The sequence below is a fragment of the Biomphalaria glabrata genome, chromosome 1, assembly GCF_947242115.1.
Source record: "Biomphalaria glabrata chromosome 1, xgBioGlab47.1, whole genome shotgun sequence".
NCBI classification, from domain to species: domain Eukaryota; kingdom Metazoa; phylum Mollusca; class Gastropoda; family Planorbidae; genus Biomphalaria; species Biomphalaria glabrata.
The window spans coordinates 21,315,153-21,339,238 of NC_074711.1; the positions used below are offsets into that span (position 1 = coordinate 21,315,153).

General features: G+C 38.3%; 1 protein-coding gene and 1 non-coding gene across 5 annotated transcripts in view; both read left to right on the forward strand.

Moving 5' to 3' along the window:
- The window catches only part of LOC106071179 (transcription factor COE1-like), a 52,838-nt gene that overhangs the window by 19,120 nt on the left and 9,632 nt on the right, over positions 1 to 24,086 (forward strand). For 3 of the 4 annotated variants that reach the window (XM_056028020.1, XM_056028035.1, XM_056028012.1), the window contains exons 8-11: positions 13,152 to 13,233; positions 13,401 to 13,520; positions 16,917 to 17,060; positions 18,429 to 18,555. In XM_056028020.1, coding sequence (XP_055883995.1) covers positions 13,152 to 13,233; positions 13,401 to 13,520; positions 16,917 to 17,060; positions 18,429 to 18,555 — 473 coding nt within the window. Of the gene's footprint in view, positions 1 to 13,151; positions 13,234 to 13,400; positions 13,522 to 16,916; positions 17,061 to 18,428; positions 18,556 to 24,086 lie in introns of all 4 variants that reach the window. The other variant, XM_056028027.1, reaches the window with a different exon arrangement.
- Positions 9,461 to 9,553, forward strand: Trnam-cau (transfer RNA methionine (anticodon CAU)). Its single transcript has 2 exons — positions 9,461 to 9,497; positions 9,518 to 9,553. It is a non-coding gene; the product is annotated as a tRNA-Met (tRNA).

Below are 24,086 nucleotides of genomic sequence, written 5' to 3' on the forward strand. Positions count from 1 at the left end.
ATTAGGAAAATACGACTCAATGTAGGGGGGCCTAACTCTCTGGACATTACACAATGAGAGGAGGATGTGGACATTTGTCCTACTTTCTGTATTGTGATCTGTACGCATTCATTAGATCATTCTGTCAAAATGAGAAAATAAAAAGAATTAATCTAAAAAAAAGAGATTCCATGAGATCTCGCCTAAACTAAATGTTTTCTGCTTTAATACATTTTTTTTTCATGGCTACCTCCAATTAAACCCGAGTTTATTGGGTTGCTAGGGTTTACAGTTTTTTAAAAAGAGATTTATTTTGTTCTATTTTGCTTGTTATTTAAGAAGCACACGTGACAACACACATTTGTTCACTTGTAGACATGCTCCTCAGTGTGACACGTTTATATGTACTATGGAGACATTTGTAGACACTGGAGTCTGTGTTCTATACATGCATATGTTCCAGTAAACATGTCTACGGAACAGAAGCAAATCTGGAGACAGTCCCGGGGGAGATCATTGTTGGAGAGAGAGAGAGAGAGACGTTCCTAGACAGCAGCTGGGTGAGAATCTAGGTCACGCTATATCTGGCATTATCTCAGAGGCATTATCTCAGGGCGCCTGCGAATATCGGAATGTCAGTGGTATCCAAGTAAGACACACCGTCATTATCATCCATTGAAGGGGGCTGGGGGGGGGGGCAAGAGAGGTGAAAGATTGGGAGACAGGGGTGCGCCCTTGGACGAATATTTATCTCGGCACTCGTAAAAATACAACTATAATCGAACAACGCATTTACCAAGCAGCTAAAGAAGACGATTTTTATGGCAATACTTCACATCTGTATACACAGGAGTCTGTAGTCGATACTGAGAATTACAAGAACCGAGTTAGCAGTTACACCAACCGTACTAAATTCTCGGTTAGGATTAATTAATTAAATGATTAGGTATCCGTTTTAGGTTTAGGGTTAAAAAATTCGTAAAAAGACAAAACTAAAAAAAAATAATTTGTTTAAATAGTATCGATCCTTTACCCTTTTTAAAAAATTAAGCAAACAGGAGCCTATATAGCCCATAACCTGACTCACCTGAGTCTAGAGAACCTGTGACCTGACTCACCTGAGTCTAGTGATCCTGTGACCTGACTCTCATAAGTCTAGAAAGCCTGTGACCTGACTCACATAAGTCTAGAAAGCCTGTGACCTGACTCACCTGAGTCAGTTTTTGGTTGGTGCTGTTTTGGCTCATGAAAACATTTGGAAATGGGAAGTTCCTTGGCGTCATCAAACTAAATGCATGACGCGTAGGACGTAATCATCTTCTTTTTTGAAGTAACGTCTGTATTATATAAGATAAGATAAGAAACAAATGTTTTGTTTCAACTAAGTTTTGCTAAGCCCTTCGAGTTGTATCTCTATGGAATTTCAAATAAAGTCTTTGTCCTGTTAATAATGTCTGGAACATTTCTATAGATGCGGTTGTCGAATTGTCAAAGTTCAAATCGAGAAAGTGAAAGTAAGAGAGAGAGAGAGAATGCGGGAGAAAGTGAGAGAGAAAAACGAGTGAGTGGGAGAGTGATCTCTAAATGTCTAGAGAAAAAGGAAAAGAAAGTAAGAGTGAACTAGAAAGAGACAGAGATTGAGACAGAAAAAGGGGGAGGGGTAGAGAAAAAAAAAGGGGGGGGGGAGTGAGAGTGAGAAGAAGAGAAAATAAAAGATGAAGGAGGAGGAGGAGTACAGTTCTATCTCAAGCTGCAGACGTAGGTCTCTAGTTTCTGGGAACGTTTCCCTGGTCACGTGATCTGACTTTCATGTTCTGCTAGATCTAAAAGCAGCTGCTAATGTCTTCCGTTTGGGGAAAGTCTCGTCTCTTATGGCAAAGTTAAACGACCAATGTCCGTGACCTTCACACCTCATCCCTCCCCTTAGTTACCCCCCTCAGACAATGGGACTGACGTAATTGTTTCGGTCTGGAGTTAGTCAAAAGTCATTGTAGTCAGCTGACCCGACAGTAACCGGGTTGCGATGTAGACATTTCCGGTAGGTCCTGATTACATAGGTAGGTGCAGGAGAGCATAAGAACTGAAAGACTGCCAAGAATTGTTTCGATACACTGGTTCTCACGCAAGTATCACTCCCCCGGGACTATACACGCATATAAATAAATCTAATGGCAGTCGGATTTATTTAAGGATTTGCTTACAAGTCTGTAAAGAAAATAAATCTGAAATGGTATTGAATCTCAGTTAGACCTATTCTGGTATATCCGTCCTCTGTTTGAGATCCTTCATACAAATAATATAAACAAAAATGCCCCCATATAAACTGGAAGCGCCATATGAATTATTAAAAGTGAATATACCCATTTTATAAGAGAAACGTGGGTGGTCGAAATCACTAAATTTAGAGAGCCTCCTGGATAGTATATTTCAAACTAAAACAATTTTAATTCTCAAATACAAGGGAAAAAATGACGCCATTATAGTGCATGCCTAAACAAAATGGACTTTTATCGCGAGCTAAGTCAGCAAGCGACACTAGCTGCTTATAGCAACTGGAAGTTCTGTGATATTACCATCCGAAAACTGAGTAGTCTTCTAGATGGGTTAAAAAAAGCTGAGAAAAATGCAGGCTACTGGTCTGTTGGTTTTTGCATTAGGCTGAGGATTTATTAGCGCTACATTTCAGCATTTTTAGCGACATCGAAGTGATGATTGGTACATTGACATTGTCAGGTTGAATCTTATACGTTGCGACATACAAATATATTTTGTAATTTTTAAGTTTACAAATGTTGGCTGCAGTTGATACGTTCCGTTTCAATTTCAACAATTTCACACCCAGCAGCTTGGTTTTTAAACCCGTCAGTTTGAAACATTCAAATCTGTACAAGTAGCGAGATGGGAATTCCTCAGCGAAACCTCCCAGCTTGTCGACGGTGCTGAGCACCTGAGTGTACATCTCATTACGTGTTGGTTGGTAAGAATGTCAACCAGATGTCATATGATGTCAGTGGTGGTGAAAATCTTTTTTTTTTTAAGTCTTTCGCCGAAATTCAACCTTTAACATTCACTGCCTCCTGGCTGCCTAGACCGGATACCTTCACATAATAACTCAGGACTTACCGTTGTCCCAAGTCTGGCATTTCTCCGAGAGATCGTCCCGTGAACTATTTATTATGATTTCAACCTCTCGCGGGAGTTGGACTGTTGTACGCGAATACGAGTACACGTTAAGCCTCAGTTTGAATGAACGGGACAAAACAAAAAGGAAAAATAAACGGTAGGGGGGGGGGAAGGCTGGACGAGAGATTCTAGCGAAAGGAGGGGGGGGGACTATTTGTTTGAAATATTTATGTCTTCAGAATGTATTATTGAACAGCATTCAACGATATCTACAGAAATAAACGGACCGAATGAAACAGGAACAAGAAGCGAGTAATTGTCTTTATATTGTCTGACCTTCACATGAACTGGTTTCCGTTGTAGGAAGCGACCAAGTCATGGCCTGCGGACCACATTTGTTTCCATCCATAACACGTCTCAATATTTAGTGACTAGGATAAAATACGTGTTTAGAATTAAAAATAACAAAACAACAACAGCCGTTATTTAAAAAAAACACTTTCGAGGATCACAAATATAATCACGATAATTGTAGTTAATTGGAGCCAATGATTTAAATGATGGACGAAACCTTTTGAGGAGATGAAGAAAAAACCTTCAAAATGGTTTTGAATGAAAATTGAGATATTTATTCTCCAAGCTCAGACTTCCCTCTTTAGTTGTTTACACGAGACTCAGACTCATTAGTTTCCAGCCTCCTGGTCTCACCCTCCCCATGCGTACACACCCTCTGGTCGCTTTGAGAAGTTCTTGCCATCCAAAAGTTTCTGATGCATGCAGGGATTGTTTCTCCCAGTCAAAAGTTTCTGATGCATGCAGGGATTGTTTCTCCCAGTCAAAAGTTTCGCCTTTCCTTTGAACTCTGGGACGACTGGAGTCAGCTAGACATTTGATTCTTCATAGTCAGCTGATGTTGGAAGAAAGTTGATGGGGAGCGAGAGGGGATACACTGGGGAGCGGGTGAGTGTTGGTTCCTTACCCTATCGCATCACCTACATCAGTCGGGATGGAATCCCACACTCGGGATACACAGTTACACTAAGCGTGACGCCGAGGCAGTCACTAAAGACGCCAATTACCGACTTGAATAGCTGACGGTGTCGCACGATGAAATAGTTACCCAACAACTGGATGCTTTCGTTTTGTTTAGGTTTTCATCCAAGTCTATCTCTTATTAGCTCGTATCGGGGCTATTTTTAGACTATCCATGTGAAGAAAAGGGTGATTACCCCAAGATTTGAGGCATTTGGATATTTCACATAGGCCTAATCTTCTTTCGAAAGTATTATTGGCTTTGTATTAATAGTTGTTAAAACTAGGGTACACACACATTTTAAACAAAATTTTAACTTGACAATAATACTTTAATTTCCCCCTTTTTTTGTGTGCCAGTAATTGAGTTTACTAATATGGTGGTTAAAAACGCCTGATAATAACTACAGATCTAGAGACAATTCTAGGATAGTGGGTTAATGAAAAGCACAAATAGAGTGAATTACATTCTTGTTGGGGGGGGGGGGGGGGAGATGTGGAGAATATAAGATGGTGAAACTCTAACTTATTTATTTTTCAAAATATATATAGCCCAGAAAAGTTAGCTCAAAATAAAATTTAATTTAAAAGAAAAAGCAGTGAGAATATTTAATGCAAGAAAACAAAACTTAAATTTCAACATCAGATAATTCCCATTTTATTATCATTCTCTAATACACCCAATACACACTCTACACTCTATTCGAGCTCGAATACTGACTTGCAATGGGTTGTGTTTGCTGAGCGCCTAAAAGTAGCAGGGACTCCCCCCCCCCCAACTGGATCACAAAAGAGGCATAGTGCCTGAAAAATGAGCTATAAAAAAATCCAACTGTCATTTATCAACTAAGAGGGTATTTTGTTTTTAACATGTACTCGGGATTAATGGTGACGAATTTCGATGCTCTGCCATAATATAGTTTTGATTCCTTTCAAATTTTTTTTTAAATAGATAAATGTGGATTAAAAATAGTCTTTGACATTGCACTTTAGCAGACCAAGGGGACGATAACTGTAATCGACTCTAACACCAGCTAATTAATGTCTTGGGAATTGTGTGATGTTCTTGGAGTCTCGAGACTTTAAAGCCAAAATGACACACATTATATGTATCAAGTGCCAGGAATTAACGTTAATTCAAGTGACATCTTCCCGGATTTAACTCCCTCTTTCTAGTCAGTGAGTGCTCACGGAGCGAATGCCGGACAGTAAGTGACCAATTAATTAAATTTAATCGTTACATTTACATACTCTGGTGAGTTCAACTAGGCGTGGTTTATCTCACCCCCCGCCCAGCATTTGTGTTTCTTTGCTGTTCTTCATGCCTTTCACTAAATGACCACCTACTGTGGTCAGCTCACCATTGCTGATTCTACTGACCAGTCCAGAACTCAGAAATGCATGCATCACATTTAATAGACGACCTCGTCCTTCCAGTCACGCTTCAATAATTCAAGCGATAAACAATTCCTTCACAGCCTCGTACGTTCGCCTCAACACTTTTTTCTTACAGATTGGCATTTCGTCCAGGGACTTGACCACTGGTCAACCCACTCGGGCTGATTTAATTGAATAAAGTACATTCCTATTAGTATATTAAATTCTGACACCCGCAAGACGCCAAGGCATTCCCTACGCCAGGATGGCTTCGAACAGCTATGCGTAGACCTTTGTATCAACCATCCTTTGAACCGAAAAAAGTTATAGAAAATTTTAAAATGTCTTTAAAATATTTACTTATATAAACCACCACATTATTTATCACTATGTGCAATAGTCATTGGTTTGCTTCAAATAAAAAGTTCCTATAAAAGTTGAAAGACATGAAACCCAAACAATTTTACTTCCAATTACAAATAAAATACTCACTATTAAATTGTTAATTTTAGCTGAGAAATAAAAATCTTTCACACAATAAGTCCAGTAGCGAATCTGAGAATGTTCCATTTGAAGATCACATTTTAAATCCTGTGCAGTAATCCCAAGCGCCCTGCATACACAATTGTCGTAGAACAATTTGACATTGGCTCCTTTAAAAATCATTCATGAGCTAAATCAGCTCTAAAAGTGTATTCACGCAATGTAAAGCTAGGAATGTCTCGTCTCTAGAAGTCTAATTACTTGCTAACTGTAGGAACCATGCCGTCATCCGTGTGTATCATAAAAAACAATTGAACAACTAAAACAAGTTTGAATTCAGGTAGTTCCGTTGTATGCTTTTAAAAAGCGAATGCGGGAAAAAAACAAAATTCACCCAGATATCCCATTCTTTCCCCCCCCCCCCCACACCATTTTCTCCACTGGTCCAGGTGAGAAAGCTAAAAAGCGTGAAATAGCGCTCAGCAAAAAACAATTAATAAAAATATTTCTTATCGCACAGATTTATTGTTGTTGGTTTAGAATCCCTAAATCTACTACAAACTTAATAACTTTACTGATCTAAGCTAATTGATACAATTACACTACATATAACCTTTGTTTTGTTTTGTTTTTAAAGTATTTTTAAACATGTTTTTCTTCTTCTATAATGTGTTCAGATAAACGAGTTTTGACCCAATCTCTTGTCTCTAGTTTCCACACAGCAAAGAGTCTGGGACAGGAGATTTAAACCATGTAATAAGATTTACCAGTTGTAAAGTGCTTTTTTTTCCTTAGTATTCCAACTCCATAACTATTCTTCCAAATTTTGAGAACCATCAAAACTTGGGCAAGTTTGTGTAATAGGTTAAACAAATTATTTTTAATTGCCCTCTTTTTAAATTTGTGAACATGTCATCTAGTTCCTGTCTATCAGATAGTTCCAGTACCCGCGTCCTGATCGTTTGCTAGAAATCTTTTCAGCAGACCCTCGCAACAGGTGCTTCTAAGGGGGGGGGCGCTTTTTTTTTTTTTAGAAAGAAACAGAGACGGGTTTCATTTGAAGAGGTTTCTCTTTCAGTTTGTGTCTGTGTGTGTGATCAGTATGCGTGTTTGTAAGTGTGTGTTTGTGTGTTGAGTATGCATGTTTGTGTGTGGGAGTGTGAAAGAGTGAGAGGCCCACATCCCTGTTGTCCGTTGACTCCGTAACGTAAGCATCCACCTAGCGCTCTCCTACAGAGGACAAGCACAGAATGATTCACATCCCAGACTTTTTTGGAGTGTCTTGTCCCAACTTCTCATGGGAAACTCTCAATAAATGCATTCTCAAGAAATTGTATTTCTATACGATTAAAAGAAAATTTCACTTTTAAGTCACTGTACATTATTCAAGCGTTCTCAATGTTGACCTGTACATTAAATAATTGCTATTTAAAATACAATATCGTGTCATTTTTTTTTAATACTGTGGACTTGATTATAACTTTGAATCTTAGAAAATTATAGATCGATACTTTATTTTACCATCTAATACACATATGACCATATTGCATATACATACATACATATAAATATCCTTTTAAAAAACTTATCAGTTAAGGTACATATAGAACCGTTTCGACACTACCGAACCAAAGTCAAACCATGGCCCTGTGTTTAAAGAAAACAAAAAATAAATGACTTTCAATTGTCTGACATTACAAAATACTGGGATGAAGTTAGTTTTGACCAATTCTTTAGATAAAAGTGTGTAGATCTTATAAATAGTTTTTGACCTACTTAGTTGTTGTTTACTAAGACGTCTTTACTTCTAAGTAAAAATTGTGTAGATGTAAAAGATTTGTTTCCACTTTGACGTACTTTTTCCAACCTGGAGTACATTCTCAATGTTTTTATTTTAATGAAGATTTTCTTCCCGTGAGCCTCTCTCCACTACTTCAACTTCTCCGAGGTACGTTACGCGTGAACTGTTTCTCACACAGCTTCACTGCTCACTTCGAAGCTACTGCTCAAGTGCTCATTTGTCACCGGGCGGCTCGCAGCCAAATCACCTGACAACGATGTGTGAGGTCAGACGTTTAGTAACAGCGCCCTGCTCCTTTCTCCTTTTCAGGTCTGCCCCCCTGGGGTTAAGGAGTGCCCTCTTAAGATAGGGAGCAGGTAGTCAGTCTAATGGTTACGTCACACTCTCACTGGGCTTGGATCGCCATCTCCAGGTCTAAGGCAGTAGTGCTTTTGGTCGGGAACTTCGACATGATATACTGTTCCGATAGTCCTGTTTTGATCAGACAGGTAGGAGTCACACTAAACAGGCCAGTACAAAAACAAAAACAAGTCATTTTATCTCTAAAACTAAGTCCCTTATTTTCAAACTTTCGGCTCGAGAGTATTAAAAAAAAAGCATTTGGTCCAGTCTCCAGACAATGCAATGGCAGACGACTTACCCAGTACAGTACAGCCTTACCCAGTACAGTACAGACTTGCCCAGTACAGTACAGACTTACCCAATACAGTACAGACTTACCCAGTACAGCACAGACTTACCCAGTACAGTACAGACTTACCCTCTGCAAAAATGACATACTTAAGAGATCTATTAATATTGAAGAAAAATACTGCCCATGACCTTCACTTACTAAAACCCTGTACGTTCATACACAGCATATCTCAGTCCGCACTATTTTGTCTTGCGCTATTTTTCGACAAATATCACGCTATTTTTTGTTAGAGCCCTATTGTGTCAGGCGTCTTTATGTAAGCATATCGACTTTTTGGCTTACTGGACTTAGTAACCTCCTAACGCTGATGAAAAATAAAACTATGCATAACTTATACAATGGATCTCAGCACACTCCCACACTTGCAACAATTCTCACACACTACACACGTATTACGTGTTACTGACTGGACAGCATTGACAAAACACTTCATCCCCCTAGAAGACAGGTGTACTGTTATTTTTTCAAGAGAAGCAGGTAAAAATAAGTCGTGCTCTGGGAAGCGCTGGAAAAAAAAACATGAACGCGTTTATAATTCGCGTGTTTAAATGTCAACTGTTGATGTCAGAGATGTCATCTTGAACATTTGTGGAATTTGTTGAATGGGTATTGAATAGAAAGGCGCAAGTTGAAAGACATGATGTTCTCAGTCTCTCTTTCTCCCTCTCTCTTTCTCCCTCTCTTACCCCCCCCCCCTTGCCCAACCAATCCCTTTCTCTCTCTAAGTCTCGCTTTGTTTCGGTATTTGTTCTTCTGAATACACACACACCTTGTCAACACACCAGTCCTTCTGTTGCTATGTTTTTTTTACTATACATTACACAGTGTTATGCTCTAGAATTGCTGGCCCTCACTCGGATATTGCTAAACCTGATCAAAGTCGACGAAAAAGAACATAATCAATATATAATGATCAAGTGGACCCAGACCTACTCAAAAAGACATACCGATAGTCACTTTAGTGTGCAAGGGCCTCGGTAGCGCAGTAGGTAGCGCGTCAGTCTCATAATCACCACGTACTCCGAGATATCTGAAGGTCGTGAGTTCGATCCTCACCCGGGGCACTTCTTTTTTTTTAATTTCTAATTAGAAAATTGTTTGTTCTAGAATTTCTTTGTATTTAAATATTTATTACTCTAAAAACAATTTTTTTTACATTAATAAGTAATAATAATAGTAATAATGGCATTTTGCTTGGTTAATAATCAAATATGGATTGATAACTACAATGAAAATTCCCCTGAGTGGCTCCAACACCCACATTTCGCAAGGACGTCGCGCTTCCCATGAGTGGACCTCGCGCGCCTTACCGTTTGATGAAGGCTGCTCTACATACATGCTAAAATGTGATTGTAAAATTGTACTTGACATGTTGACCTCTTGAAGAAACTTTTTTTTTGTTTGTTTCTTTTACATTCTTGTCTTGTCCAAAACTTGACTGTGATAAGAACACATGACGAAGCAATATTGTAATAAAGTTATCTATGAATGTATTATAATACTTTTATTACTGTTATATATCAAATTGAAATAAATCCCGAATTAAGTTGACCTTGAACTCAAAGGTCACCACGCCTCCTTCGACTTTTGTTTTCTCTGCCCACCCCCACCCCCTTTCACTTTTAACTTAATGTAAAGAAAACAAGGTGAGAAATAACTAAAACCAAAAAGTTCCACTTTCTGACCTTGCAATCTAGAGGGCAGATGATGTAAAGGTCATCTGTTTCTAAAGACGAAGGTTAAAGAGTGTGTCATGTGGCCAGTACAACGACCAACGGTCTTTACTTTCCTCCACTTAAGTCAAATACCTAGTAGGGTTGGATGGACTTAGCTGTGTCCAAAAAAATCACGAAAGTCAGAATCCCTATCTTCACCGAGATTCATACCCAGGACCCCTCAGCTCGAAACCCAACCACTCCGCATAGTCTCGGTTCCATTGTAATCTACGACCTTTACTTGTCCTACTGACTGTCCAGTGATTTACATGAGCGACATACAAATAACACAGTGTCACACTGGGTCAAGCACCACTGTTGTACAATTAAACAAACAAAGAGATTTTTTTAAAATAAGAATATTTAATTACAAGTGTTCAGCCATAATCATGTAAAATAAACTTTTATCAATTTATTCACAACGAATCATCTCTACGAAATAAGACAAGATGGTGAAATGTGTCGTTTATCTGGAATGGAGAGTTCTTCCCCCTTGAGAGTAATAGTAGCATCTTGTAATGCAGATAAGCCCAATAGGTGGCCTGTTCCCTCCATCAGCAAGAGTGGAGGGGGGGGCAGGTCTTGTTCCCTTGTCCACAAGGATCCTTCTAAATGGCTGCATAGACACTCCGATCAACATTGTCCATCCAAGCCTTTAACATCCCTCGATTTGTCAATTAATTTCAACAGATGGATAAATGGGCGACACGCTTGAGGTGTTAGTGATGGGGGAGAGGGAGGGGTATGATGAAAAGAAGGAAAGCGAAAGGTGGGAGTGACCCGGTGCCAGACCACTGCTCGTAAAGTTAGTCATCAATCTGCAATTTCAGTTTCTCCATTCCAAGCGTTCAGTCTCGTGTCCAATGTGTTCAAACAGTCAGTGGTCTCTCGTCCAGAGGAGAACTGTCCATCTGACATTATTGCTCCACGCCGGCACTACTTACATTGATAGGAGCAGACGATAGTTTCATCACACCTTTCGTCACTTATTAATCCAGAAGACATAATAATTTTTTTTTACGTGTCTGGAAATGTGAGTCTGATTTCTGGTCAAATTTGGTCAAATGAGGATTTGGAAACTATAACTTGTTTACTGTCATAGTCAAAGGAATGAAAGCTGCGTGTATCTGTGTAGTGTTATCTATCTAATTACAAAAAAGTACGTCGCAGCTGGGACTGCGTATCCACGTGAAATTCTGCACTCCACATTAATATTCAGACTCGAAGAGAATTATTATTAATATGTGAAAGACGAGCTAATATTCATTCTCTGGCACCGTCAAGGGTCGAGCTTCGTTAGAGAGAAACAAAATTCATTATTATTATTATTATCATTATTATTACCATAAAGTTTTGGCTGATTATGTTTCCAAAAAAACATGTAACTTTAACGAAATAGTTTATTTCAAACTATTTGTGTTGGTCATTACAAGGCTCATTGTATCTCATTTGTCTACATTACTTCCCATTGAAGGTTAAAGGTTATCTTTAAAGCCTTACAACATAATTTATATTCTTGAATTGATCATTAATAAACTCTATTTGTCTATATTTGTAAACCAAGATGTTTTAGTGGTACACTTATACTGTTGCCAGCTGCATAGTTTAATAGCCTTAATACAGCTTGTTAGAACAACACATAGGAATGTTCACTAGCTTTCTAAAGCAACACATCGGAATATTCACTAGCTCGATAGAATGTTTACGAGCTTGATAGAACAACACAACGGAATGTTTATTAGCTTGATAGAACAACACATTGGAATGTTTACTAGCTTGATAGAACAACATAACGGAATGTTCAGATCAATAATCTAATTCTGATTGAGACTAACGTTATACCTTTGAGTAAAAATCCGAGAAATGAACTCGAGAGAGGACAGTGAGTCGGGGTGTGTTCTGGGGAACTTTAATGAAGATGAATGAACTGGACAGTGGATCTGGACATTCGTCTTAATTATGGACACACGGTTGTTTTTTTATTGTAGGGAATAAATGAAATAGATGGCTATATAGAAGCACATCGAAGGCCACGTACCTACGAGATTGTTTGGCTAGAATTATATCTACATCGTGTCTGTCTGTGTTGTCTGACTCGTTTTATAAAGGAAATAACATGACTACGTTTTCTTGTGTGTCTACATACACCAGTAACATTCCTTGTTGTTGTTTGTCTACTTTACTTCGCGGAAACTGCAGTCTGAGCTGAACACACTTAATTGTGCATTTCATCTCTATTAAAATGCACTAAGCCTTGAGTGTCCTCATCTTCCCCTTCTCTTTGCTTTCCAGCCGCTCTGTAACTTTGAACCATTCCATTGACTGGGTGCCTAGCCCTCCCGCCACCTCATAGAGTTTAATGGCTGAAATGAAACTCCCCGACTTCATCTATAATTGAAGGGAAAAAAACCTGATGAATAATTGAAAGCCTTTCATAAAAGTCGGTTGATGCCGTAGGCCCCGGAGTAGTGTTGTAGAATAAGCCTATTTGGTTCCCAGAGACTTAGCAGAGGAACGGGCCGATAACTGAACAGAGAGATTGGCCAGAAGCTCTATTGACTTCCAGTCTAAAAACGATTACTGAAGAGAGAAAAAAAAGATGAACTTAAATTTAAACAAAGGACAAAAGAAATAGAAATACGATGACCTATAAACTCACTGTTAAAACTTTAGCTATTTAGTGATGTTTGATTATATTCATTTTCATTTTTGAAACTAAAATTGAAGATGATAAAGTTGTAACTCCAGTATTCTTTGTAGTGTTCAAACTTTGGAGAGTAACAAATAAAAGGAAAGCACTCGTCTTATATTGGGGTGGGGGAAACCAGCTGGACGAAACGAACACATTCTATAGATATCCCAACATTCACTTTTTTTTACATACATAATGTTTGTATTTATTAGTGAAACAATCAATAAAGGCAACTCTTTTTTTTTTTACTTTCAGATTTTTCTTAAAGTTTTTTATGAAGTGCAACCAAAATTGTCTGAAGAATGCAGGAAATCCAAGAGATATGCGAAGATTCCAGGTACCTGATGTTTACAGATAGAAGCGAAATCTTAGCCTTACCTTGATATATGCAAATGTCCAACTCTCAGTCTAACATCGTTATTCTACAGTATGATAATCAATTAGACGTCATAATATTGTAATATTGATTATGACGAAATAAAAGTTTTGCCTGGTCTTTCTCAGGTGGCCATATCAACATCCACGGCCATTGATGGCCCACTGCTGGCAGTATCGGATAATATGTTTGTACATAATAACTCGAAACATGGGCGACGCGCCAGAAGACTTGACCCTACAGAAGGAGGTGAGTATTTAAATCAATGTGCGTGTGTGTAAATGTGTGTTTGTTGTTGTCAAGACCATACTGAGAAGGTAACGTTTCATTGCTTTTCTTGGCTCTTCACAATGGCGAAGGTTGCTTTTATTTTCAAGGACTAAATTTCTTCCGACGTCACAACGGTCATGTGTTCCCGAGTGGAGTACTGTCGTTCTGTTGCCGTGTGAACAAAACAGCCCCCACCGTGTTGCTAAAGACCAGCATGATCTGACCCACCGTGTTGCTAAAGACCAGCATGATCTGACCCACCGTGTTGCTAAAGACCAACATGATCTGACCCACCGTGTTGCTAAAGACCAGCATGGTCTGACCACAAGTATTGCCCTTTACAAACGTAGCCTACGCGATCTTCTACCACGAATGTCTCCCGAAATTCGTTTTCGGCCCATCCCTTATCTTAATGTAGCTTTTTAAACCTGCGCTCTTCTTACCAGAGGAAGTAGTACATCTTAGAGGCCAGGTGAATGAATTTCTGAATCTCCAATTGCAAGAAATCGCTTTCCTGACACCCATGCTATGAATGGAGCGGGGGGGGGGGGGGGGTGCGGGGGGTAAATTTTGGTCTGATGAGGGGGACGTCACTAGTTAAGGTTTGAGAAACATTGCATTAAACCAACTTCAATAAATTTTACCAAAACTGTTTCCGCTTTACCTTAAAAAAGTTTTTTTGGAGTTTTTGCTAAGTACTGACAAAGTAGAATACTTGTTGAAAAAATATTCGTGATTAGATTGTCACTGCTCGATTGCTCTGTACGAAGACAACTGTCGAAACTCGGTCAAGTAACTTGACTTTTAGGAAATCATCTCAAAACTTTACACTACAAAATGATGACAATAAGTGAAGTTTTTCTTTTCTCTGGACCAAGCTTTATGCTTTATGCCTAATGAATTCACTTTTACTGTTTTCTGACGTACTTAATCATGTTAATTCGATGGAGAAACACTGGGGCCGCTGTGGGCCTAATGATTTAATGGTGAGACCGCTCAGGAACAATAACACTGTCGATAAAGAGAGTTTCTTCCCTTCACAGCTATTTTATATTAAAACTTTTGTACACGGAGCGATAGTATCTCCCCCTGTCCCCCACCTCTGTTAGAGAATAATTGAACTACATCACGTCATTGCACATCATGAAATAGAAGAGACCTCACGCGTTATTTGTGTCCTCATTGTCACAGGGGTCAAGGCTGTCAGCCGCAGAATGTCTGATAGAAAAAGAACTACAAAAAAAAATGTGTATGTGTTTTTTATGTTTTAATTTAACACTGTCAGAAGAGGGGGGGGGGGTGGAATTGTTAAAAAATGTTTGATTAGAAAAGTGAAAGAACTTTGAAGAAATAAAATCAAAGCACTAAGGTTAAGTAAACTGGGGGGAAATTTTATGAATGAAGCGATTTTGATTCGCTTGGTTGATATTTTGCATCATTTATTTATTCATTTATTCCCTCATTCAGCCATCACTTAGATGTAGATATACACGTGGGAAGCATTAAGGGTAACACTGTATGAAGCAGAACTAGTTCTGTAGAACGTCATAGTCACGTGATAGAGAACTTGGGTTGTTATTGTTGATTGTTTTTTAGCGACCCCGAAAGGGGAAAAGACGCTATTAGTTTTGTGTGGTTTGTCCGTCCGTCCCGTTTAGATCTCGTAAACTAGAAAAAATAGTAAAAGTTCGACATCATAATATTTTAGACCATTCAAAGTTCTGATGCAACGGCTACTTTTTTCTTTTCTGAAACCGAAAAAATCTAATTTTTTAAATCACTTATGCAAGCAGTTTATTCATAAAAAATACACCACTTTTACAACTATTCACTATTAATAGTAACAAACACGGGAGGTTTCCTAGTAGGCGGTGGGGTCCTATACCATATTTATAACACATTTATGCAAACGGTTTTAGATTTTTTTTTTAAAATTTACATTTGTATTGATAAGTTAAGTAAGATCTACTACAGTTAAAAAAAATGTTTACATTTTTTTAAGAGAAAAAATCTATTTACTATGCTTATAAGTTGGACATGATTTAAAACAACAATTAATTAGTAGTTTTTCTTATTATCGCGTGAACTACGGACATCTCTTACATTTTGAGGAATAACAGATTGTCCCTTCACATAACAATTAGAGCAATTATATATTCATTATAAGACATTAGTTAGGCAAGATTCACATCTAACTTCACATTCACTTTCACCTATCCTTTGGTTTGTGGACCGCTGGGACACCACACGAAATCCGTCAACCTTCTTTCTCCATTCTTCTCTGTCATTTATCTTAATAAAATTTCATTCTGATGTTCTTTCTAAACATATTGAAACCTGCCTTTTTACCTACCTGGCTGGACCACTTCGGGGGGCCGATTTTGAGTTTGTGTCTCCACACAAACTGTCTTTGTAACCTTGTATAAATATAATCTCTGTACCGATGTGCTGTTTATTCTCTAGACCATTGATATATTCTATATACACTACTATATATTCTCCGTAGCGAGGTATAAAACATTGGTCGTTGTGCCTATCACATCGTCACCTCGTATATTAATAGACATGTCTTATGTATAAATACACATACACGGTGATACAAACACAGAGAAACAAATAAAGAGACAGAGACACGGAGACATAAACATAGAGACACCGAAACAATAACGCAAAGACACAAACACAGAGACACAAACACAGAGACACAAACACAGAGACACAAACACAGAGAGACAAACACAGAGACAAAAACCAGAGACAAAAACACAGAGACAAAAACACAGAGACTCAAACACAGAGAGACAAACACAGAGAGACAAACACAGAGACAAAAACCAGAGACACAAACACAGAGACAAAAACAGAGACAAAAACACAGAGACACAAACACAGGGACAGAAGCAAAAGCACTAAAGATGCAAATCCAGAAACACAAACCCAGAGTCACACATACGGACACACAGATACACGCGAAGAAACAACAACACTAAGATGTCTGTGTATGTACTTAGTTGAATAAAAAAGACAGTTATAAATATCTTTTAAACTTGAAACAATAGGCCAGTCTTGTAGTTACTAAACCCTGTCACATTTTCGAGAATGTCCCCTTCGCCAGTCGTTATAACAAGCGTACTACAAGCATCTGAAATAACTTGCTACTTAGGCGATATTTTATATAGGATATTAATCTTTGTTTCAAGTATAATTTAGCCTGAGGAGAAAGTAATTCCTTTGTGTTTAGAGTGTGATGTAATTATGTCTAATTTTTGTTAGTATATATGCAATGCATGTTTGTATAAAAATAGGTCTATGAATATTTTTTTTTCAACGAAGTGTGTTCATAATTTGCCTACAACTGTATTCTTGCTTATCCTGGCATCCTATCAGCCACTCCATGTATCAAGGCTATTTGCCCGAGCGAAGGATGGACTACCGGTGGAACGACGGTCATTCTCATCGGGGACAACTTTTTTGACGGTCTTCAAGTGGTGTTTGGCACCATGTTGGTCTGGAGTGAGGTAAGACACTTCGTGGGCATTTAAAACATAAGGTTTTCATATTTAAATAATGCAAAACGCTGATGACCAAAATAGCATCTGTAATCTAGTGCTGATTTTGTTAATATCTATCTATTTGTGCTGGCCCACTCTATGAGGACACATTATGTTTCTTACCGAGTTAAGTCAAAGAATTGTGACCAAAGATTTCAGAGACTTAATTCTCACACCTATACTTTAGACTTTAGACCGATGTTGAGTTTAGGGCCATGAATCAATTGAGGGGGAAAAGGGAAGAGGGGGGGGGGGGTTAGACAATCTCCCTAGAAAACTTTTTTAAAAACGAGAAAGAATGGAACTTGTGGAATAGGGTGTAGGGAGGAGGAGGGGGGTCCACCTAATAAATTTAATGCTTTTCTTCTCGTGCTGCCTTCTCTAGCATCTGGAATGACACGATCGATCCTCGTGTGGTCGCTTTAAACGTTCGCTCAGCCTGGGCGCTAAGTGTGTATGTGTGTGAGAGAGAGAGAGAGAGAGAGAGAAAGTTGTGTGCGAGTGTATGTGCGTGTTTGTATCAAATGCATCTGTGCGTGTTTGGAGTGGGGGAAACAGTTGAAATTGCCTGCTCTCCTCTAGCACCAGTAATTGGAATGTATGAAATCCTGATAGGCGAGAAATGGGCCACAGGCTAAATGCCTTTCAGATGTTGCCTGGCCGTTAGATCTAGATACTAAACGTTGACCAGTCTTTAGGCAAACTGATTGGAAGTACAACAAAAATGTATTAATTGTTCACATCCGTATAATGCTAGAAGTGTTTCGGGCTACTTCTAAGAGAAACAAAGCCACGGCCAAAGTTTTAATTAAAATCATTACCAGTAGTTCAACAATCAGACATAAGCTTTAGATCTATATTAAGCTAGGTTGATAGCATATCTTGACTATAAATCCATCTTGAGTTCATTGAAGCTCTGAAATTGTGCTCCTCTGCCCACGCTCCTATTTATATTATAAAACGTAAGTAAGTAAAGTTCCTCTTTCAGACCTTGCGATCTATAGGGCTGATAATTGTAAAGGCAAGTATTTCTGTGGCCCACGTTTAACGAGGGTGACATGTGGCAAGCACAACGAACAACCGCTTTTACTTTCCCCAATTAATCGTTAGCTCAACATAATGATGTTCTATTTGGGGGGGAGGGGGGGAGTCCAACTTTGTCAATTTTTAACAGAATTAAAATCCAACATCTTTATGTTCTAAGAACAACCATAACGTTGTTACAGCAAGCCAGAGTTGAATTGTAATGATGTTTCAATATACAGTATAAATAAACATACACACATTAAAACGACTCAGACATATCACGTGACGTTGTATTTACCTTCTCTTCAGCTCATCACATCTCACGCCATCCGTGTCCAGACTCCACCGAGGCACATCCCAGGTGTCGTAGAGGTCACGTTGTCGTACAAGTCGAAACAGTTTTGTAAAGGAGCCCCTGGTCGATTTGTCTATACAGGTAAGATGGACACGGTTAACTGGCTAAACATAGAGTCACAGTAAACACGTTTGAAACATTTTCCACACTTCATCAAATACAATAAATTAATAATCCAAATGCTAAAAACAGAAGACCTTAGCATCATCTGCCCCATAGATCACAGGGTCTGAAAGGGGAACTTTACTTTAAAAAAAAAAAAAAGAAATTACATGTAGCTAGATTATTTTTTTAATTTTTGGTAATAATTTGATACTTACTATTTCTTTTTTTTAATTTAATGTATTCTTTATTTATGAGTCTGCTTATAATTGTATTCAATACCGAATGTCCTTGTACCTCCTGAATAAGATCTTAAACACTTTTTTTTTCTTTTGGTTCTCTTTTCTGTAGCAGTCAGTGCCAGTCAAGTGATCTTTCGACAATGCTTATATCAACTCTGTCTGTCTGTCAAGTTGAATCTTTGCACAATTACTCATTCTTCCAAACAAAACATTGAATCAGTCAAAAATTAATCCATTAGTTATTTAAAGCGTGGTCATTAATTAATTATGTTTGATATCGAATAAGGGAAATAAATCTTACAGTATTGAGGCACATGACTGTAAATGCGACATTCTTCCCCTCGGAAAAGCCCTATTTAAATATTTTTAAATTTTTGCTTGCTTAGTACTAAACCATAACTAACGCTCGCACATGTATTTATGCAATTTTCTTGTATCTGTTGTTTGGTCCATTGCACTTTAAGGCTCATGCTACATGAGAACCAATAAAACCCCCACAGCCTCACAAGACCAGGCCAATCACGTGACTCCTATGTGGTCAATGCCGACTATCTATCATTGCCTTGACTTGAGTAGATCGTATTGATTTCATATTTTTTTTGTTCGATACTAGCAGACGTTCTAAGCCCACGACTTCCATTGGGGGAGATGGTAAATAGGGGAATCCTCAAGGGGACCATTACACTACGGGCAGGGTCGCCATCTTAGCACGGCATAAATCGGACCAGGCTAACAAGCAGAAGTGGAGCGAAATGTGGCCACAATTGAAGAGACTCTTGCTTACAACAGCTATGTAGTATTTTGTCAACTGTATGTAATCAACATTTAGCATCATTATGTCGCTCAAATAGTGGGTATTTTTTTTTTAATATGGGCTAATAGTCTCTCCTATATTGTCTCCCTTGATACAAAGTTGCGAATTTAGGATTGTGAAGGCACTAAACTATTTGAGATATGGGGGCCCCTTTTGGGGGCCTTTATACATCCAGATATCATATCTCAGTGCTAAAACATCATTTGAGACCCTAAGCTATTGCTTTTGTTGCTTGTAGGTATATCCGGCCCTGAGGGCCCCTGTAGACCCCCCGCTCCTGGTATGTTCAAGGCTAAAAGGCGTACAATTCCACTTCTTGAAACTTGGGAACTAGTTCAGAAACAAAAGCCTGGAATTTGTATATTATTTTTTTTTTAAATTGAAAAGAATTTTTGTTTGATACAATGTGTTAACTAAATGTTTTGACTTCTAGATCTCTGAACTTGCCGGCATATTGGTACCTTCAATGGCTAAAACTATATAAGAGAGACAAGTGTATAAAAGAAGTGAATTATTGATAGTGAACTTTTTTTTTCCTTGGTTGGTCTAGTCCAGACATCGAGACACTAGAATACTAGATGATATATTGGAAAGAAATCTCGGTAGAAACTTCGCTAAATTATGGATTTTTTTTACCGTTGTATTATTTTTAGTCTGAGGTCAGTGAAGTACAGGTCACATTATTACTTGGGCTAGAGATCGTTTACACTTATAATCCATATGGTGACCCTAATATATAACCTCTTAAAAAAACCCAGTACAATATAATGCAATCCAATCTGACTATTAACTCAATAAGACTTCATTGTTTGGTGCTGGCCAGTTCTGGACACCAAAAGTCATAGTGTTTTTTCTGAGATATAATAAAAAGCAGTGTCGAAATAAATATGACCTTGACCTCTGATTGCGAGAACATCCAATCAAACATGTCTATTCTCAACTTTTCACACAGACAGTCTCCTTGTTCTGGCGGACTAATTGGTGTTGCGAGGCTATAATTTATTCAACGGCCAGAGTTCTGTCAGAAGGTCCAGGGCAGACGATCTAAAAATTAATTTCTCCACACCTAGAGTCGACCTGTAACTTAGTTAGCGCCCAGAATAAACAAAGTTCAATTTGTCACTGTGGAAATCTGTCCTCGTCAGCTTCGCGCCACTCTGTGGAGGTCAGTGGTCAGGAGAGAGGAGACACGAACTGGACGCACTGGACAATATCTCCTTCTTCTTCTTGACAAGCTTTTCGCTTTGAGCTCTTGACTTGATACGTTCACGTCTTCAGATGTTCTGCCAAAGTGTTTGGTCATTTGGTCATCGTAGTTCCATTTTGAGGTTTAGCATAGTTATAGAGTTAGGTTTTTATATAGGAATGTACGTCTGAATACTGACACTGTAAAACATGTGTACGAAGCACAGAGATCTCTACGCAGAGCTGCTAACGTAATCTGTACATGACAGAAACAAAAGAGAGTACTGCGACTATATACCTCTCTATGACCTCCATTTGTCGCAAAGTGACTATGGATTATCTTAGTGTTTCCCAAACTTTTTCCTTAACGGAACACTTTGCACATTATGAATATTTAACGGAACACTTTGCACATTATGAATATTTAACGGAACACTTTGCTTATTTTTTAGATAGATTAATTCACTTGGTGTCCAACTACCTAATGATTCCAGTAGTTCAGGAACACCTATTCAGGCCTCGCGGAACACAGCAATACACAGTTTGGGAAACACTGAATTATTTCATAGAAATGAGATAAATACCTGGGCTATGGCTATGGTCCAGATTCCAGATGCGTAGTTAGCAAAACGTGGGCAAGAAACTTTATTGCCGACCCTCCACCTCCCCCATTGTCCATGAACATTACATAGAAACATTGGTTTAAAAATAAAAAGTATTTAGTAATACTATAAAACAAATAACTTTAGAATGTGTTACCTAACTAGAATGTCTACGATCATTTTTTTTGCCACCTCTCTGCGTGAGGCGCCCCATGAGGGTGGCGCTCGAGGCATCGTGCCTCCATTGCCCCCTCCCCTCACTATGCCTCTGCTATAGTCGGGACAATGTCGCCCGCACAGGATAAAGAAAAACAATTTAAAATAAATCTGAAAAGTGTGTCTTGTTCCGGCGGAGTGCATTTTTAAACAATAACTAGGATATTATCAAGCTCAACATTTGAAAGGCCATATAGTCTAGTCTTAGAACTCGATACATTCATCTTGATCTCAACCCTATATTATTTAGAGTATCACTTTCATATCTGAATAGAAATACCGAGCGAAGCCGGTAGGTCATAATAGTAACTCAAGTGGTATGCGATATATCTCTATATTTATCTTGATGCTGTTTATGGACATTTCAGCCATGTTCTACAATGATAGATCTATTTCAACATTTCAAACCGGATGTTCATTATCCTTGACTTCAGTCAATTTTATTTTCAAAAATTCTTTCTCTGAATCCGACTTTTTAATCTACACTTTCTTAGTGAGGATTGTCTTCATCTTCCACAGTGTCCTAGTTTTTATTATTTTCCTGACAAAAGAGAGTGTGACATAACAAAACTGACCATAAAGTAGATACTAATTTGATGTTGAATTTAAAAGGGTTAAAGCTACATACAATGACCTAATGCGTCATCGTACCATGATCACGTAATGTGGTTTAGAAAGTACTTTAGTTGACCAAAAGAGAAAGATCTCGTATAGAACCAGTCACGTGTTTCGTTTGAGTTTTGAGAATCTGTTTCAGAGTAGTTTTGAGCCAAGATAACCAAAGACTGTATTAATATAGAAATTGATTCGGTTAGGTATGGTGTGTGTTTGGGTTAGGTATGGTGTGTGTTTGGGTTAGGTATGGTGTGTGTTTGGGTTAGGTATGGTGTGTGTTTGAGAGATTGCTAGAAACTAAAGTCTTTTGATGTGTTTTTAAGAGATTGCGTATGTGTGACTATGAGTGTGTTTGCTTTAGTATCGCATTCATTTTTTTTTAAAGACTAAGACCTAACGAAGACTGCTTTACTGATCCTTACGGAAATTTGTTGTGATTACAAGGACTCTTTTCTCATATAAAGACAACACAACAGAAAAATACACATAAATACAACAGACAACATAAAGTTTCAATCTGTTTCTTTTTGATTCAACAGTCAATGTCTTAGCATAGTTTTTTTTTTTATATAAGTCATTGTCTTCGATTCCGAAGCTGTAGGATGAGTACAGTAATTTACATAACCACGCTATCCCAGTTGAGACCTGCATATTTTGCCACATCAAATGCATCAAAAGCCTTTGTCTAGTGGGAGTTATTTGTTCAGACTTTTACTCTGAAAAACATTTAATTGACAAACTCTTAGGTTATTGCTGTCTAACTCAATCTTCTATTCTTTTAATATGTAATAAACTCTTTCAGTTTATTCCATCACAAAGGACATTTTTTCCTGAAATATTCACTATTAGTTTTGAATAGTGACAGTCTACTCACACATTTAGTAGCTCACACTCTCTCTTTGCCCCACTTTCCTTACTCCAGGCGTTCAGTTGCCTCACTTCACACATTCTCTCTAGTTGTCCCAATTCACTCACCCCCTTAAGTCAATGACACAAAAATGATAGCTGATACCAGATCTCCAGGCGGACCGTCAGATCTGGGAGGAAGAGGGAGGGGGCAATCTTAGAATCGATATCAAAATATTGGCCAACGGTGGAGTGAATGAAAACAGACTTTCGCCTTGTGCACATGTCGCACCCCCCCCCTCCCACACCCCACACCCCTTGCCCTATCTTGACTTCTCATTTGTCAAATAGTCTCTCCATCTCTGGTCTTTCTCTCTCTTTCTCTCAATTTCTGTACATTCGCTTTAACTATACAATATAGGCTGCTTTGACTTGTTCTAATTTTCAAGATTGGGTGTGCGTGTGTGTGTTGGGGCGAGGTCCATTTTATTAGTAGTGTTAATAAAGTCTTTTTTTTTTATTCCCTTAAATAATTCGGTAACAAAATAAAATATGTAAATGGGTCAATCAGGCTTTTAATGCCTCGTTTTCCTCCATGTGTGAGATATGTACGATCTAGTTCTGTTGTTTTTGGTGTTCATATTCCTCGGTAGGGAATATCTTTTCCAGAGCAATGTATAACATGAGAAATGACAATTAGTTTTGAATGTGTACACGTTGATTTAGAACCATGGCGGCTGCTATGTATCTGAAGGTACAATCAATTCCTTGTCATTATCGTGTTTTGTATTGAAAATCAGTTGATTTGATATTAATTCACGCTGAAACACAATGCGATAGTGACACTATCTCCTAGCAAGCCATGTGGGTAAAAAACTAGGGCTTCTCTCTAGTAGGTCAGTGTTTAACAGAGATATTTTTTGTTTAGTTATACAGGATTTCAAATATGTTGCTGACGTCATAGTTGACTAATGCTCGACGAGAAATAAA